Source organism: Cornus florida, unplaced genomic scaffold, assembly GCF_030987335.1.
Source record: "Cornus florida cultivar Cherokee Brave unplaced genomic scaffold, ASM3098733v1 CherokeeBrave_3.0.0_Hap2_Chr09, whole genome shotgun sequence".
In the NCBI taxonomy this organism is placed as follows: domain Eukaryota; kingdom Viridiplantae; phylum Streptophyta; class Magnoliopsida; order Cornales; family Cornaceae; genus Cornus; species Cornus florida.
Genome location: NW_026775579.1, coordinates 56,150,396 through 56,169,681, shown reverse-complemented (window position 1 = coordinate 56,169,681; position 19,286 = coordinate 56,150,396). Strand labels below are relative to the sequence as shown.

General features: G+C 31.7%; 1 protein-coding gene across 1 annotated transcript; it reads right to left on the bottom strand.

The window, feature by feature from the left end:
- Positions 1 to 13,600: 13,600 nt before the first annotated feature.
- On the bottom strand, positions 13,601 to 18,455 carry LOC132273297 (putative transcription elongation factor SPT5 homolog 1). Its single transcript, XM_059774283.1, has 16 exons — positions 18,010 to 18,455; positions 17,755 to 17,901; positions 17,342 to 17,500; positions 17,160 to 17,243; positions 16,815 to 16,885; positions 16,349 to 16,718; positions 16,091 to 16,252; positions 15,888 to 15,985; positions 15,762 to 15,810; positions 15,525 to 15,677; positions 15,301 to 15,438; positions 15,091 to 15,187; positions 14,796 to 14,954; positions 14,543 to 14,591; positions 14,369 to 14,463; positions 13,601 to 14,269 (listed from the first exon to the last, which is right to left on the bottom strand). The coding sequence occupies exons 1-16, from the start codon at positions 18,283 to 18,285 to the stop codon at positions 14,169 to 14,171; spliced, it is 2,208 nt and encodes a 735-aa protein (XP_059630266.1). The 5' UTR covers positions 18,286 to 18,455; the 3' UTR covers positions 13,601 to 14,168.
- Positions 18,456 to 19,286: the final 831 nt, after the last annotated feature.

Below are 19,286 nucleotides of genomic sequence, written 5' to 3'. Positions count from 1 at the left end.
TCTAGAACGATAGACAAAGTATGTGAAATCAAAACATCTTCTATTTGAACTTAGTGAGTCATCCAGAAATAAGAAATCATATTTGATGCTAAAAAGAAGTATCTTACTTCAGCAATCTTATCGTGTTATCAATCACTTGGTTATGACCGCTGAGGGAAAAAGTTTGGCCAAGAAACTTGTGCAATTAATGTGAAAGGATGCACAAAAACTTATGAAAACCTTCAATCCAAATAAAGAAAATGACAATACTTATGGTGATCTCATGAAGATTGGTGGACATTTAGAGGAAATGATTGTGTTGGATCCTTTACATGTGAAAATAAAAGGAGTAACGAATGCTCGAATAAAAAGCTATTTGGAGAAAAGGAAACGTAGGCAAAAAAAAAGGTAATAAAATACTAAATTTTTTCAATTTGAGTTTACTATTGAGTCAATAGAAGTACAATTATACATTTTAATTCTTACTTGTAAGGCAACCATTACATAACACTTGTAATGTGTCTGTGCTTCTCCCACCTGTTCCTATTGCTGCTCCTTTTCATGTTCCAACTCTTCTTTCTTTGGGCAATAATTACATACAAACATTTCCAATGTCGGTGTTATTTATACATCACTCCAATGCAAGCAACAAGTCAGGTATTATTCCTTAAATACTACACTATTTTCTTTCTCTTTATATATATATATATATCCAACATATAAGTGATATCAATTATATGATTTTTTTTGGTGAGTAACGTAATTTTATTGTCACATGTTTATAGGAATGATCTTGATGCGAGAAAATGATTTGCAGAGGTTGTGGAGCTGCCAAGGTAGGGAGAGGATATTTTGAATGTTGATGTCATTTGTTGTCGATGAGGGGATTTTTGTTTTTTTGGCTTATGAGGGGGATTTTTGTTTTTTGGCTCATCAATGCAATTTGTTTTTTTGTTTTTTTTTTTTGGCTCATCAATGCAATTTGTTTTTTTGGCTAATATCATTAGCATTTTAAATTAAATTTCTAGTATAAACAGTGTTGTTAATTATAACACCAAGACTTAAATTTTCAGTGTAAACATTGTTGTTTTCACTATGATTATTAGTTGTCATAAGGCCTAAGCAATCATGCAAATGGAACAAATACCTTTTTCCTCTCTTCTCTGTTCATCAGAGTGTTGAGGTTCTCTGTTCATCAGAGTTTGGGGCTGATACCAGTTTGTGGTACTGTCTATGGGATAGATTCTTTCTATTATCCTCTTTGTCGTTACTCTTGTTTGTCCGACTGGAAGGGCACAATGGAGCTGTGGCGCTTAAAATCTAGGATTCCACGCAATGGACTGATTGGGACCAAATATTTGTTGTTTTTCTTTTTTGATCCAGGTATTGTGCCTTTTTCTTTTGTTTTCCTGTCCACTGTAGTTTGTTTCCTGGTTTTTATTATTTTCAGGGTAGTATGTTTGCCTTTCTTTTCCTCTCTCCATGAATGGGAAGGCATATTTTTGGTGACTGCGCTTTTCGATCATTGCCATACTCGACGATGTTTTTTTCTGGGGAGGTAGTTGATTATGTGGTTGAAGAATCGTAGAGGCTGTACTCGCCTTTTCCGTCTTGGTATTGTCTATGTTTCCCATCTAATTATCATAGCCTTTTGGGGCACATCTGGATGACGAAGTTCATCAATCTTGCGAGGGTAATGTTTATGCTTCATTAGATCTAGAGTTTAACAGCCTCTATTATGTTATTTCATTACCATAATGCTTTTGCTATTAATAGTGATTTGAATCACTCCTTCAAGGAATCACATGTTTATCAATGGCTTTTTTGTGGTCATGACATTAATCGTCAAGTCCCCTTGTTGGACAATTACCATCTGTTACCGTCTTGGTCGTTGGGGACGGAGTATCGACTTCACAGTGTCCCCCCGTTGTGGCGTTTCCCGATGATGGTGGCTTCATATAACGTCATGATGACATTGTTCTTTTGGCATATGGATTAAGCTGGGTGTACAGATGTGGGACCTGGATAAACTTCTGGTTTCTATGATAGGGCCCATCTCACATGGGATTGCTTAGCTGGGCCTTATGTCACTGGGCTATACGTCTCTATTGGGCCACTTTGTTATTGCACCTATTTGCCTGAGCCCAATGTTTGGGCTTATGCATCATTTTAATGTGGATCCGCTTAAAATCTTCATTCATAAGATGAAACGATTTGGGTTTCTTGTAATGCGGAGCGTTTGCTCAGGGGATATAAGTTACATGGGCTTCTTGTAATGCGGAGCGTTTGCTCAGGGGATATAAGTTACATGTAGTTTTCTTGTGCTTGCCAGGGCAAAAAAAAAAAATGTATAGTAAATGTTGTGTCTTTAAGTTTTCATACTTTGTTGATATCAATCATTGAGGATCTGGGACAGTCCATGGTTTTGCAAAGTTTAAATAATAACAAAAATTAGTTATGTTTTAAAAAAAAAAAAAAAAAAATATCCAACAATTTGAAGTATAACACCTGGACTAACAATTTTAAGAAAATCAAACAAATGATTAACATCATCTTCCTCTTCCTTGATTTTTGACATGCTTTTAGTTATGTTTTCAGTGATGAATTATGTGAATATATATTAATTTACAGAAATCCTGTGACATAAATTTTTTCGTCTCAGCCCAAATCGATAACTTGGTTCTTTGAAAAAAAATTACTTGTCTTTCAGTGATGTAATTAGCGCAATGAGGAGAGAAGAAGAATTTGGGATGTAGGGCTGATTTAGGTTTCAATCTTAATATCAACATTTGATTTGATTTCATCGCAAACATTATAATTACGTCTTGGTCTCCACTTAATAACAATCTATCACTACTCCCACATATTTTGCATAATATATTCAATGCCACATTTTTTGGACCAATAATATCATCATAAACCAAAGTACAAGAATCTTAGTACTACTCCACATAAGTATAATTATCTGAATATTTACCAGCTAATATATAGGTGTGCCAATCAAACTGAAATAGGAGATCATACACTCTATCCATTTAAAATTAGGAGACAGAGATCACACAACAGCAAATATGAACTGTCATTTACGCAATCAAATATACAATCAAGGCAAATACTAACTATGAAAACCCCTATCTTTTGCACTAATTTTGACAACAAAGTTGATGAATTTTTTTTTTTTTTTTCTTTTCAAAATAACAAAGTTGATGAGGGTCAAAATGCATCAACACAACCATATAACAAAACAGCTAAAAGATTCAACAACAATATAAATTAAAAAATAACAGATTCAAACATGAAAAATAGAGTTGAATAGCGAATGATCTACGCTTTAAAAAGCTCAAATAACAGATGCAATCAAACAAGTAACAACTAAAAGAACTTACTCACTTATTACAAACAGTCTCACTTAATAAACCTAATCAAACGAAAAGGCCCAAATTGATAAACCTTAATTGCAACTAATTTCAGTTAATGACTCAAATTTGATGAAACCCCCCAGTATATGAAAAATCACTAAACTTTGCAACATTTTTTTTTAAAATAAAAAAAAAAAAACCTTAAAATTTTGCAACAAGTAACGCGATATGTTATAATTAGTATTCAGTGACAACAAAATTGATGAATTTTTTTTTTAGAATAGCAAAAAATTTCGCTATAACAACTAACATGCACATCATCACATTGATCAAACATACAGATCAACATAGAAAGCAAACATGAATCAACACAAACATGCAATATACAAATCTTTAGTTCTTGGAAACCTAAGAACTAACACTTTCAAGCATGTTTCAACTACTTTGAACAATCTACATTTGAAATCCTAAAATCAAACGATAATAACACAATACTCGCTACTGAAAATGAAAAATACCTTTCTGACAGCGAAAGAAACGATTTTAAGGTACGATTCAAAGCAAAAGATCAATAATGATAACTCAAAACGAGTTTTTCTTCCTGGAAATTAAACTATCTTAGGGTTTAGATCATGAATAATGAACGATCTATACTGATGATCAACACTGAGAAGATATCTTAGGGTTTTTGGGTTATAGAGAAAGATCATATGGCTACTGAGATAACATGGAGATAATGGATCACATGGTTAGGTTTTGACATGGTTAGGGTTTCACATGGTTCTGCAAATGAGAATTGCAGATTGAGAAATAAAAGAGAGAGATCAAAGGTCGAGGTCATTGTGGCCAAGTTGGTGCATAAAACAATGAGCAGTTGGTGTATAGGGGAGTGAGAGAGTGCATACGCGCGTGTATTCATTTCCAACATAAATTGATAAGGTGGTTTCATCATTTAACATGCCTATATTTTCTGAATTAATGAAATAAAATATTAAGGGGCAAAAATGTCATTGGAAAAACTATACTTACATCAATTTAGAAGTTCAAAATAACAAAGTGATTCATTTTAAAATTTTATTTTTCACTTTGGTTGAATTAAACAAAATAATTACATATGTATTGAGAATCATTATTTATGTCCAAATTGTCTCCATTATTTATGTCCAAATTGTCTCCAAGTTCTCATTTGAAATACTAAATTATCCTTCTTAAATCAAATAATTTAAAAAAACATGTCATATTAATGCATCTTCTCACGACACTTCTTTAATAATTTTTAATTCATTTACACATTAATTTGTTGATACTCACACTGACAAGTTTCTTCCTATTGCTCAGAGCAAATTGCTGGAATGCAATCTCAAACAAAAATTGTAAATAGTCTTTTGATGAATATATTAGATGGCTTAACAAGCCTTTTTTTAGGAGCAACATTTGGTATCTCAACAATTTTTTACCGCAAAACATTTGGTACTTTACGGGAATTCAATTAGAGGACCACTTGTTTCATTTCTGAGCTCTAACTTAGTCCTAAAGAGAAATCGATGACATCAACATTACCCCTTTAAAAAAAGTAACTATTATAGAAAATAATCAAAAATGTATTTTAAAAACGAATTAGCGAGCTCACTGAGAGTTTCATCATTGAAAAGCGAAAAGGTTTTGTCTAAACCCAAGTCACATATTCCTTCTCAATAAGTGTCGCTCTCACATTCCGAGCGCGCTTCTTCTCTTACGCTCCATGCACATTTTCAGTCAAATTCTCACTATTTATGACTTAATTTTGCCACCCACTCTCAAATTCACTCTTGTTGTCGCTTTAAGTGACTTAAGTCTGGACCACCATAAATTTAGATAATGTCACCTTCATGCACTAAATTAACATAATAGAGTTGGAATATCGTCTATTTTATTATTGAACAAATGCAAATAAACTGTTCGGTTAAATTCCAGTTGGAGGGGATTAAAGATTGGCGCAAATCTTTTTTGTCGAATAAGTTGCAATGAAGTCACTAAAACACTCTTTAAAGCTACCAAATCTTAATAAGAGCATATGACTAATTGGTGCTACCAAAAGCTCTTTAAACACTATTTATATGCTGTTGGAATTATTTGATTTAAGAGGGAATAATTTGGTATTTTGAAATAATAGTTTGAACGGCATTTTGGATATGAACAATAATTCTCAATACATATATAATTATTTTGTTTAATTCAACAAAAATGAGAAACAAACATTTAAATAGATTACTTTATTATTTAAAAATCTTAAGTTGATGTAATTGTAGTTTTCTATATGTAATTGTAGTCGTTGAGTGACATTAACCAATACTCAAGGGGGTGTTAGATCAATTTATCCTAAAAAATACTCCGTCTCACTTCCTTATCACAACCCGGAGCAACTTAAGCCTAACCTGAAAAATTTTGGGCTTGGGTTGTGTAAATTGCAATTTGGTCTTACTTTGAATTGAAAAGTAAGAATCCGATTTTATGTCGGGACAGGCTTAGTTTACTGTGTCATAGACAAGTCCATCTCAAAATACAAAACTTAACAAACCAAAACACTGAACCCAATATTGGTGTTTTAGGATTTACAATATTGCACCTGTTAACTTTTATTATATTTGTCTATGGATCATTATGAATGATGAACTTATTAGATTTTGATTTATTTGTTATTAAGTCATTCTCAATATCTTAAATTATATATTTTAGTTTGGGAAAAAATTAAAATTATTACAACTACTTGAATTCTAACCGGCTTCTGCACTACATATCTAAATGGTATGCCTCCATTACACTCTAAACTTGTGTAGGGCTATGTAAAGTTGTAGATGGTATAAAACTTGCTAGAGTAGCTAGACACTTGTTAAAATCGTACTCATTTATTGCGAGGCCTTGTCCTATAAATAAGGTGGGAGCCCATGTGCCACACCAAGCAACAAACTCTACATTCCCTATCATTCCCTTATTACTAGTGTAGTTAGTCTCTGTTTGCTCCTTATCAATATTATTAGGATTGTGTAGATTTGATTTCTGAAAAGATTATCAACTTCTGCTCATACCATATATGATAAATGGTGGCACTAAGCACAAGATTTGATATTGGAATGAAGTTCAGTTCTCAAATGAGGTTTAGTTCATTGAATGGCAACAGAGCCATAGAAATTGAGGAAGCTGAGTTCCAAATAAAATAGATTCCAGTTAATTGGGGTGGCAGGTGCTAAAAAATAAATGATAGTTTTATTTAATTTTTTTTTATATCAATAACATAAAAATAAAAAAATACAACCAATAAAAACCAGCACAACAACAAACAAAAATAAGCATACCAAAAAACAAAGTAAAATACCACAACTAGAGCAGTGAAAAAAAAAAATGCAAATAGCAACAAAAACGACAAATAAAAGGACTAATTTTGCTGTCAAAATTAGAATTTGATTTTTTTTTTTTAAATTCAATTTGTTTAAAACCTGAAAATCAATCTATATATATACACACACACAAGTGTAAACTATAATTATTCGTGCAAATCAATCACAATATTTACATGAATTCTAAGATCTTAGAGCTTCATGATATCAAATCTTGTTTGAGATTAAATCCAACCTGCAACTCTGATTAACAGAGGGTTTCTCTCTCTTGGCCTTTTGCACACATAAAACTTTTACGTGTTGTATCATTAATTGTACATAATTGATGGAGTATATACACTTTTATAAAGGCAGGGAGAGGACCAGTTTTCCTTTTAGTAACATAATTCTACTATCCAAGTAAGAAATAAGAAAGGAAAACACTTCTTCAATAAGTAATTACCAAAAAGGTAATTATAAATTGACCAAAAATAAATAATATTAATTGATATCTATTTACTTAGCCACGAAGTAATATGTCACATGTCCAAATCATGTGGGCCATAATTAAATAAATAATCTTACAACAAGTACATATTTGGTGCATGAATTTTTATGATTATTGCATTTTGTTTTATTAAATTTTAAAGCTTCAAAAACTATATAACACAATACTCAGTACAATTTTACAAAATACGCATAATAATAATAATAAATAAATAAAAATAGAAGTCTCTTTGAATGTGACTTTCTCATAATTGCGTGGTGAATTTTCTTTTTTCGACCAAGATGAAAAAGGGAGAAGAAAAATAAAAAAATAGAGAAATGTTCGAGCAAACATTGTACTATATTAATTCAGATGAAATGAGAAAAAAGAGAAAGAGAAAATGACAAAGTCAATAATATAATGGAAGAAGCACGACTAAACAAATGTCCCATTGTAATTTCGATGAAGAAAAGAATGAAAAAAAAAAAAAAAAAAAACAGAAAGTAAGTTTGCCCAAAATTGTGCATTCCCATAATTGTTTTAGAGACTGCACAACACACTATTTAAGTTGGTCTAGAAATTTCCTAATTAGGCTTGAAAAAAATGGCTACAATTTGATTCTAACCAAATTATAGAAGACATATTCAACCCACACCAAACTAATATGGAATGAAATGATATGAAATGAAAATAATTATAAGATAAAAATAAATAATAAAAAAAAAGTGGCAAAAAAAAAAAAAAATGAATTTATGTGGCCCAATCTGTCCATAGGGGATAAAAAGATAAGATGATGATGAAATACTTTAGAATTATTTGAACTTAATAAAGAAGTTTAAAATTGAATATTATTTAATTAAGAATGGATTTGGAGCCTGAAAGTTGATTAAGAAGTTATGATTTTTTTATAAGGTTCTTTGCTTTATATTGAATTAAACGACATGCTCTATGGCTTGTGCATGTCCCCATCAATTCCTTGAGTCGACATCCAATGTACATCTTTCCAGAACAAGATCCTCTCTCGTTCGTGTTGTCTCTGATTACTGATGCATACTACAAAAAAATTATTTTTTCTAACGTACATCCCTAATTAGACGGAACAAGATAACTGTTTCATTGGAAATAATTTGGGTCCCAACAACCCCACATACATCATGAAAACCTGTGTTTTTGGTGAATAGTAGCCCGAGCCTGGTGAATGGAAGGCCATGACTTCGCATCTAAAATTAGACAGTGTGCAATGAGGTTCGAAAAGGATATTAGAATTTTTGAACTTAGACTTCGATAAATTGAGCTCACTCGAGAGAGGATAGGCCATTACTGAAGTTGTTTGAATAGATCGAACTTGCCTAACATTGATATGTGCACACGAAAAGTCTAACAAAACTCGTTTTCAATTCCAAAATAGTTTCTAAACTTTCTAACACTGTCCTAAAATACTCCTACAGTGTGTTTGGTTGCATGAAATTAGAACCTTAGAATTGGAATTGGTAAAATTTGTAAAAATTTTCGTTCAATTTTTTTAGTTATTTTTCTCAAATTCCACAAATTCTAATTCCAAGACTCCAATTCCATACAGCCGAGCAAACCCTTAATCAATTTCTAGTCACTCAAACAATATAGAAGATGTCTTGTGGCTCTTTAAATACAAGTAAAACATTTCTAGGCCTCTCATATATAGGCTATGAATGTTGATTATAGGATCACATTCCACACCAATAAATTAATGTTACGTTTGGTACAACATAATTGATGATTTAGGTTTGAAATTGGAGAAAAAATAGTTAAAACTTTGAACTAAATTTATTCTAATTCCAAATCTGATGCCCCGATTCGGTGTTCCCAGACACAACATAAACGATGTTTATATCTCAATGCACATTTAAAGAATGAGTAACTGTCATTGAAACTATGGCTTTGGTGTATAAGTAACCACATAGCTTTGGGTATTGTTGAATGGTGTTTGTAATATCCCGATATTTTTAAAGGATTTATTAATTGGGATTAATTATTTTATTTTATTTTTAAATGATTTATTTTATTTTATTGAGTGTTAGATTAATTAACTTATCTTAATTAAGTTATATTTCATGATTATGTATGATGACTAATTATTTGTGAGATTGATTATTGATTGAATTATTGACGTGTTAATTTTATTGATATGCTGTGACTTAGTTGTAAATTCTTGTTTGTTTATGTGTTTCATGTAATTAGTTATTTTAACTTCATTATTTAATTAATTATTTTATTTATTTAAATTAATTAGATTAGGCTTAAGTAAAGTTGGGCCAAAAGATGTGGTCTTGGACTTGAAAGAAAACTTTGTTGGGTTAATTAATAAGCGTTCATGGTTATAAAGATATTTAAATAATTATCCTTGTATATATATATATAATTATATGTATATAAATATAATTAATTAATAATTATTATGGAAGGAAACATATATATATATATATATATATATATATATATATATATATATATATATGTTTATGATTTAATTAGTTAAGGATTAGTATGGAAGGAAATATACAAATATATATTATATAATATATGTGTATATATATTTAATAATTATTATTTCTTTTATTTGGTAGTTCTACTAAGAATGGGATTTGGATTTTAATGTATTTATAAATATACACATAAGGCTTTACGGATAAAAGTTTTTTACGTTAGAAAATAAGAAAGGTAGAGAGAGAAGAAGAGAAAACTGACAAAGAGGAGGCCAGATCTGAAAAAGAAGACGTCAGATTTTGAAGAGACATTCAAGGCTTGAAGTGTCGATTTTGTTTCGAAACTTTCTTCTCTAACTTTCCTTTTAGAACTCATAAGGATTTCACCTTGAGTATCAAAGTTTTAAATTTAAATTATTAATTTAAATCATGGTTAGAACAGATTTAATCAAAAGTATTAAGTTAATTTTATTTGATTAAATTAAGATTAATCATAATACTAAAAGCATGATTTATTATTATTACTATTTTTTTGGAGTTGTTGGATTTTAATTATATATATAGGTTCTATATATTTAAATCGACTATTCTGCTTGATCTGTGACCTAAGAAGGTTATTTAGGGTTTATAGAAAATCTGGGAATTTTCTGTAATTTTCTAGAATTTTTTTGATATTTGGAATTTATTAGATTTAATTTCGTATATTTATTTGGTAATTATATATATATATACATACATATATATATATATATATATATATATATATATATATAACGCTTCTATAGAAATTGGTGCCTTCATTAAGGGATGTGATCCTGTGTGGCGTGGCATACAACCTTTCAATGCACCCACATGAGGACCACATGCATCCGAGAAGGATTCTGTGTTTGCATGTGCATAGGAATAGGGTACATACTCAGATCTGGCCCTTGGTTTATTTTAGTATAAGTGAGTTGATCCAGTGTAGTCGAGATGCATGAAAATTAGGTGCGCATTAGATCTGGATCATGTAGCTGGTCATCAAAATAATAATCCGGTGTGGCGCGGCACATAAAAAACATGGTGCGCACTCAAATAATGGTTGTTGGATTAAATGATGAGGGACGACGGCGCATAAAGATCTGGTGCGCGCATGCATCTGGACCGTTGACTTGTTCTGGTCAACAAAGAAATGATTCGGTGTGGTCGAGCTCACAATAGCGATTGAACTCAGCCTATTATTCTGCCTGTTTTATTACTCGAAATTTAAACAGTCATAACTCAGTTATCTTAAATTGAAATTAGGTCATTCTTGAGCTCAAATTTAAAGATTTTTTGTCATCTTTCCAATGGTACCAATTTCATTATCAGATTCCCATCATACTATGATATATTTACGTTTTAGTGAGACGGTGTCGGAAAATTATTTACCGAGATGGAGTATTTATGGGAAACTATTTCTGACGATATTTAGTAGCATTTAAATTATGTAAATATAATTAAATTAATATATTGTTATAGAAGAAAGTATATATATATATATATATATATATATATATATATATATATAATTATTTATATATGTGTATATATGGTTTAATTGTTTAGGATAAGTATAGAGGGATGTGTGTATATATATATATATGATTTAAATAATCAAATATTACTATGGATGATATTATACATATTTATATATTATACAATATATATGTATGTATATATATATTTTTATATATATCATTTAAGATAATTAATATTAATTATTCTTATTTGGTATATCTAGATAGGTTGGTTATTAAGGTAATGTTATGCTTATGAAATGCATGAGATGTCTATGTGTGATTTAGTTCATCGTTAACTTTAAAGTTGATACATGGTTGAATTGTAGGCATGAATGAATTGCCAAAGGCTTAAATATATAGCCTAAATATTTGTATCAATAAAACACATACATAGCAAGTATGGATGAGTTGCTAATTAAAAGTATAAAAATATATACTTAAGGAAGCATGGTTGAGTTGCCAATATATTAATAAATATATTTATAATGGCATGGTTAATTTGCCAAGTATAAGTTAATGGCTATGTGTATTAGATGTTTAAATTGCATCTATGGTTATTGTATATATAGTTTGGATTAAGATTAAATATTCTTAAATTAGAATAATCTAATATTTACAAGTTAGTATATTATTTTATATATATTAATAAAATAATATTGGTAGAGACATGGATGATTTGTCAAAGCCTATATATTGGTTGTATAATTTAAATAATTAAAATTGTTATTAGGTATTGGATTAAATGAAATATTCCTTAAAATATAATTTATTGTTTAAATGATTAATTAACTGTCTAGGATGGGATTGAGGTTAAGGAACTTTTCTTTAAAAGAAATGGTGGATTGGTTTAGGTATGATTATTATTTAATCATTGATAATGGTTGTGGGATTAATGAACCTAGTAAATAGATGTGACTGTTTTATTTATATATAATTATTTATATATATATGTATCATTGTTTATTTTACTAGATTTGGTTTTGATCTGAGATGATCTGCTTATTGATTTTCAGAGGCCTGGTAGAGAGAACTTATTCATAGGTTTGACCCACTTATTTTTATCTTTCAGGTTATTAGAGGTTCAAGTCTCAATGTTGAAGATCCGCAACTGGAGAACTTATCTATTCTTTCAGTTTATTCCAAATTATGACGATAGATTTATTTTATATATAGTTGACTGGATTATTGGATACTGTTTTTATAGGGGTCCTTGCATTACGAGATTCTCGAGTTGTATTTTTGGAGAAGTAGTAAGAAAATTATTTATTTATTAGTTTTCTTCCACGGTTTATTTATTCTTCATTATTCATTTTTGTATTCTGTGTTTGTTTAAATACTTTAATTATTTTGATATCTTTGGTTTTGTGCCCCGTGTTCTGAAATTGGGAGGTATCACAGTGTATCAATTGCTCTGTTGCTTCTTTTTATTTTCAAGCCTTTTTTAAAAAATAAAAAGTATATATAAAGTGTCATTCATCGACTTTGTGATTTATTTTTCTATTATATATTTGTTTTCTAAAAGCAAACTTTCACGTATCAAAGATGAGATAGAGAAGCAGTTGTTTTTATTTTTCCGGAATATTAAAAATTGCAACCAAATATTTATTGTCAATTATTCTTTTGGGTAGCAAAAAGACCAACCAAGAAATGTAGAAATGCATTTAGACAGGCCATAGAACTTTAATATTTATGCATAGTGAAAATGAGTGTCTTCCATAAGTTTAAATTGGGGAGGAGAAAAATGAAATTTAAGGTTCCGTTTGTTTTGGTGCTTGGTAAAATATTGTTTTCAAATTTTATTTTTTTATTATATTTGGCAAAAGTTTAGATCAAAGTTGAGGTCGAGTCTATCAGACGGCCGTGCAAAATAACTTGTAAAAAATTAATGAGTAAGTTATTTTTGTTAAATTTTAATATATTTTTTTTTCTTTCTAAATATTTTCCTACAACCAAACACCAAAAAAAATAAAAAAAATATTTTACATCCAAACATATAGAGCCTAAATCTAAAACCATTTATGGAATGATAAATATCACAGCATTCAGCAAGATTACAGATACCTATGGAGTATTAGATAACAGTCCAAAATAAACTTTTCTCTAATTTTAAATTCAATGCACCAATTTCATGCAACTGATCTTTGACTTTGGCACCAGACTTCAACAATAGTACTCCTAACTCAAGCTAATTTCATATCCCACTTTGGTTCATTCTCAAATAACTACCAATCTTTCATTTCATTGAACACATCTCACCGGCTGCATTTCTTCTAGTTCATTATCTTTTCCCAATTCAATAAAAAAACAGTGATGCTATGTTTGGCAAACATGGATTTAGAGTTTTAGAATTGAAATTAGTTCATTCTCTTTTCCCAATTGTTTTTCTCTAATTCTACTAATTTCAATTCCAAGACTCAAATTCCATGCCGCCAAACACAGCTTAAGATCGAGTGACAAAAGTAAACTTGTCCTTTTTTAGTTCCCACTGTCACACTCTCTTTTTCTAGGGTTTCCAATAGAAAGGAGAATCATGGCGATAAAAGAAATGGGACCATGCCAAAAGCAATTCCCCCAAGCATGAAATCATTTCCTATGCGTAACATCAGATCTTCCTCTAAGTAATGACACTTTCAAACTCCGAATTGTCATCATTTGACACTAAAATTATGGTTTAACTGAATCTTCATCCTAATCAAGTTATTATACATTTTCTGTGGTTGACTGCAGAGAAAATAGGGGTTTTTGTATTCCTCAGTATTTAGAACCATAAAACAGTGGGATTTTTTTTTTCTTTTTTTTATTTTTTTTTCCCTTCAAAATTTAGGACAATATGTAGCATGTACAAGATTACTTTTCTTTTGATAGACATAAAGGTCCACAAAATTACAAAAAAACAAGTAGCAAATTTTCTTTACTCGGGTTTACGCAACCACCTAATGTTGCACCAAAGGTTTCCACAACCAGAAAGTAGTTGCTGTTGCTGCTAATCAAACAGTAATAAATCTTGGTGGACTAATGGATTCGTACGGATTCCATGCTCTGTCACGCCTAGGGGTCCTCATCCCATCATGAACTGGTGTTGATGTTGCTGTAGAAAACATTAAAGAGAAACAAAAACAGATTAATAAAGTGAAATAAAGTTGTAAGCAATGTGGTTACAAAATAAGGTAGACTTAAAAGAACAAACCTCCAGGTTCTCTCATAGGAGTCATAGAGGGATGCAGTGGTGTCCTTGAAGGATGCATTGGGGTTTCACTTCCAGAACCATATCCAGGCGTGTCACTGGTGAAACAGAATCAATTAGAAATTTCAACCTGTGTAGTAAAAAAAAAATTCAAACAAAAGGCAAAATCATAACTACCTGTACGGAGTTGAAAAAATCACATTGTCTGAAATATGATTCCGGTCAACTGCAAAGACAACAATAGTAAGAGTCATAATCCATATAGCGTCCGAAAGCCGAACACATCCAACTGTATTTATGCGAGTGGGGGATGAAGTCATCCCCACCCACATGAAATAGTCAAATTAGTTTGATTGTCGGACTACATTTCATTTTTCAATAGTTATCCACAGGGGAAAACATGATTAACAAGGACTTTTTGGAAACTTGCCTGAAATGACCTTCATTTGGGACTCAAGTTCGACTCGGACGGATGGACCTTTAACATCTACAACACGCCCACAGTAGCCTTTAAAGGGACCCTGACGAACTTTTATTGTAGTTCCAACCAATGCATCATGCCCTCTTCCACCTCGATGACTTCCTCCAGCTATACCATTGTAAAAAGACAGTAAAATCTAATTTCTTGAACTTTTCATCATAGTGATTATAACCAGAAAGAGAATAGTAAATTTAAATAAAAATGTAGTATAAGATTGGAAGGGCATTAAATTCTAAACATCAGCCACCTGTGGGATGGCCGCCTCTAGAAAAACTCCTCGGAGACTCGGGAATACAAGGTGGAGTTCTCAGTTGTTCAAATCTTGAAGCCAGTGAATTACCCTGCAGAAGTGGTAACATAAGAGCTTGAAGACACTGAACCATAAGGATTAGCAAAAATTGCAAAATCCCAATAACAAAATAATTTTCGTCAGTACAAAATATGAAAGACATACATTTCTATTGGAACGTGATCCACCAACAACCATGCAAGATTGGGATTTAGCACAGATAAAGCCAGCATGCTCAAGGTTATGATGATCGTAGATGAACAAAATTCCTCTATAAATATGTTCAACAGTGCCTTGTTTGCCCTATATATGACAGAATTAATAGGGATGAACACCATGGTCAAATAATTAATATGAATAGATAAAACAAATAGTGTTGAGGATCTCACTTTGCAAGGACCCTCAAGAATCCTAACAACATCTTTCACTGATATTGTGTTCTTTGACCGATCTTGAGCATATGTTTTCTTCTCAAGTTTGCACTTTATCTCTCTTAATCGAATAGACACCACTTCTGCTCTTTCCGGAACTCCCTTAAGAACCTTAAAAACAAAAAATAATATATCTTTATACAATAATTCAGCAAGACATTCCATCATATTTGCCACTAGAATTATATCAGTCACCTTGAAAGCTTCTTTTCCCACATTTACGATTACACCAAAGCCCATATTACTGCACAAAATTGGCATACAGTATAAGAACTTGACTGAAAGAAAGGAAATAAGATGACAAAATAAATGAGAACTTACTCCAACAGCACAAGATCGTGAAGCTCATAGTCCCCTATTCGGGTAACACCACATGTTACTTCCGAGCTCCTAACTACATTGTTAGCGAATACACGTATCTAAAATACAGCACATTTGGTGTTAGTTGTCCACTAGGAAAAAGAAAAGAAAAAGAATAAGAACAATCAAGGATTTTAAAACCACAAAAACAGAATACTACTCACATCTTCTTTAGTTGTATCAGACACAATTGTTACACGATGCCCATCAACCTTTATAACCATACCGGTTTCACCTTCTGTTGCACCAGAGACAACCTTCACATGATTCCCCGGTTTAAAGTACTTGCAAAGATCTTTTTCTCTTACAGTAAGAGTTTCAGTTTTCTGCAAAATATGAATAAAAATAGACAGGTATTAATTGTGGAAACTTGATCTGAATGATTATATAAAAACGGAAAGGAAAATCGATATGTGTTATACCGTAAGTCCCTCCACCTCCTCCTCTGCCATTGGTCTAATATGAACAATGTCTTCCTCCACTTTCTCAACCAAACCCTTCAAATTCTTCACATCTCCCTTGACAACAATAACCCGATCACCTTTCATAAAATGAATCTTCTTCCTGTTGGCAAATAAAGTGGATAGACTAGCCGTATCTCCATCTCCACTCCCTCCAGGTTGTCGGAATTTCTCAAGTTCATCAAAATTTGGTTGTATGTTCTGAGTACTAATTGACTTCATGGATACAGTTTTGTATAAGAAACCATCCTTGAACATCATGCCGCATATATACTCAAACCAATCACCGGTCATTCGGTCCTGTTTACGCCCCACACGGATGTGCATTTCTCTGAAGATGAAGCATAAAGGAATATCTTAACATAGATATGCCAGAAACAATGAGTAATTGTTATGTTGCTATTAGCGATAATAGAAATAAGGTTACCTTGCTTCATCAACATTCATACAACGTGGAAGAGGAACAAATGTCTTCTTCTTTGGAACTTCTCTACCCTCCTAAAACAAGAATAAGTTGCTCTTTTAATTACTAGGACATTTCGATGAAACATATGCAATTGCATTTTTATGATTAATCTGAATTTGATTAATTCAGCAAATAATCAAACAACAAAATGATTATTTTTTCGGGCTCAAAGAAAGTAAAACTTTTTAGACAATAAGTCAAACGAGCCCTAAGAAAATAAGTGAAACAATCCCTAAGAGAATAAGTCAAGAGTTGAAAGTATTGATCATTTTAAGAAGCTCTAATTAACAAGTAATAAAGATATACCAATTTATTTGCCAGAGCCTGTAAATTGATCCGTGGAATTAGTTTCACTGTAACTTTATGGCGTACATTATCAACATCCACAACCTAAAAATAAAAAACCTGAAAGTTAGAAAAAATATATAATAAAATAAACTGTAAAAGTAATATCACGAGGATCATGAAGAAAGGAAGAAGATTCGCACTTTTGCAAGGTCCCCCTTGTATGTCCCAATCTTCATTCTGACCCAAGTATCCCGGGAAATATCAACAGCTTTGCTTTCCACAGAAAGGACGTCACTCATTTCTTTGATTGGAACAAGCAATACATTATTAGAATATATGTTCGTCATGCCCCTGCAAGCCTGAAGTAGAATCAAATATAAAAGGGTCAAATCATCGCACATATATGCATGAACCCAAATCCTCTCCCGTGCCATGTCATCACGTGTCACATCATGCGCTATTACATTGCTTATGCAACAATTTTTTCATGTATCTGTTCTGTTGCACCAACAATCCAAATGCAACACAAACCAAGGCACATGATCCTCTCCACAGAAGGGGATCCAGATTCTATATGCATAGATAGATTATTGCAAAGAGTTTAGCAATGTACCTCCTTGACATGGGCTTCTTTGTCTGCTTCAATATATATATAGTTTTGGAGATGATCAAGGGCTATAGCTGACCTAATTTGCAATTCAGATCCTTTGTCAATGCACTTTTGCATTAGCCTAACAGCCACCTCCCTCTCATGACCAATCTAGCACAAAATTAAGAAGAAATACTTAATAAATACATTACGATTAAATCATGCAAGTAGGCAAGCACTAAAGATTATGAAATGATAAAATGAGTGTTATAACTATACCGCACACTTAACCATCCACAGCTTTGGATCCCTAATGGATGGCAAAAGAGCTTGTTGTTCTACAATACCCATTGTTTCCTCGTCATCATATTCTACTATGTGACTTGACCTAGCATAATATCTTGCGTGAATGCTTCTTTCCAGAGCTTCGACATCTTCCTCTTCTTCTTCATTATCTCTTGGCAGCAATACTGGGCGATGTTGCATCCTTCTAGAGTCACCTTCATCTTCAAGTTCAGCCCCACCATCCACTATGAAGTCTGTATGTTCAAACATTCAGACCATCAACAATCATAATGAAAACAAAATTATTAGTCAGCGAAAACCAAATTAAAAATAAAAAAAATGCAGTTTGATCAAGAGTTTTTTGAAAACTGAGTTAGAAGAGTTGTTGTTTTTAGATAAAAATTAGAAGCTATTTTGCGAGTTTTGTAAAGAAGAGTGAGTGAATACACGGAGAAGATCGATGCCCACTTAAAAAACGTACTGACAGCCCAACCTAAACGTAAGTCAATCCCTCGTTTATAATGGTTTTTCTCTCATCACAGAAGAGATCTCTTTCTCCCTCTCTCCCGATCAAGAAGACATCTCTTTGTGTCCATCTTCAAGGTAAACCATCCATCACTCTCTCACTTAGATTCACAGTGTTTGTTCATGAATTTCTGGGAGTTGGATCCTCTTTCTCTATTTGGTTGATCTTCATGGTTTGGTCCCCTTTCCGATTTATTGCTTGATTTCTTTGTCACCGATTTTTCACATACTATGTCAAAGATATTCAAGGTTTCGTGGTTGTTAGAAATATGATATTCATGCCTTTTGTCTACATATTTTTTTGCTTTTACTTTCTACATTCAAGTAGATGAAGGTCTCTCTCTGTCATTTAGGGTTTCATACCTTTTACTTCATTGAAACCTGTTTCACTGTTGTGTATTTCAATGAATCAAGACAGTTAATCCTGAGAGTTTCAGTTAATATCAATTTCAATTTGTTGGTTTGTGTTCTTGGTATATGCCCTATTGATTTGTCCCGAACAATTGACTTTACCAAAGCTATATTCTTAGTTCAAAAAAACATCTAATACTCGTAATAAATTTAGGAAATAAATAAAAGAGTAATATGCAATACTTTTTCGTTTTCACAAAACAATTTTCAGAATATACAACCAAGCAGATTTATGAGTTTTGTTTTTCAAACTGAAAATTTTGAGAACTGTTCTCGATTTTCTGAAAACTTTTCTTGAAATTAATTTTAGGAGTTGCAACCAAGGCCAAATTTTC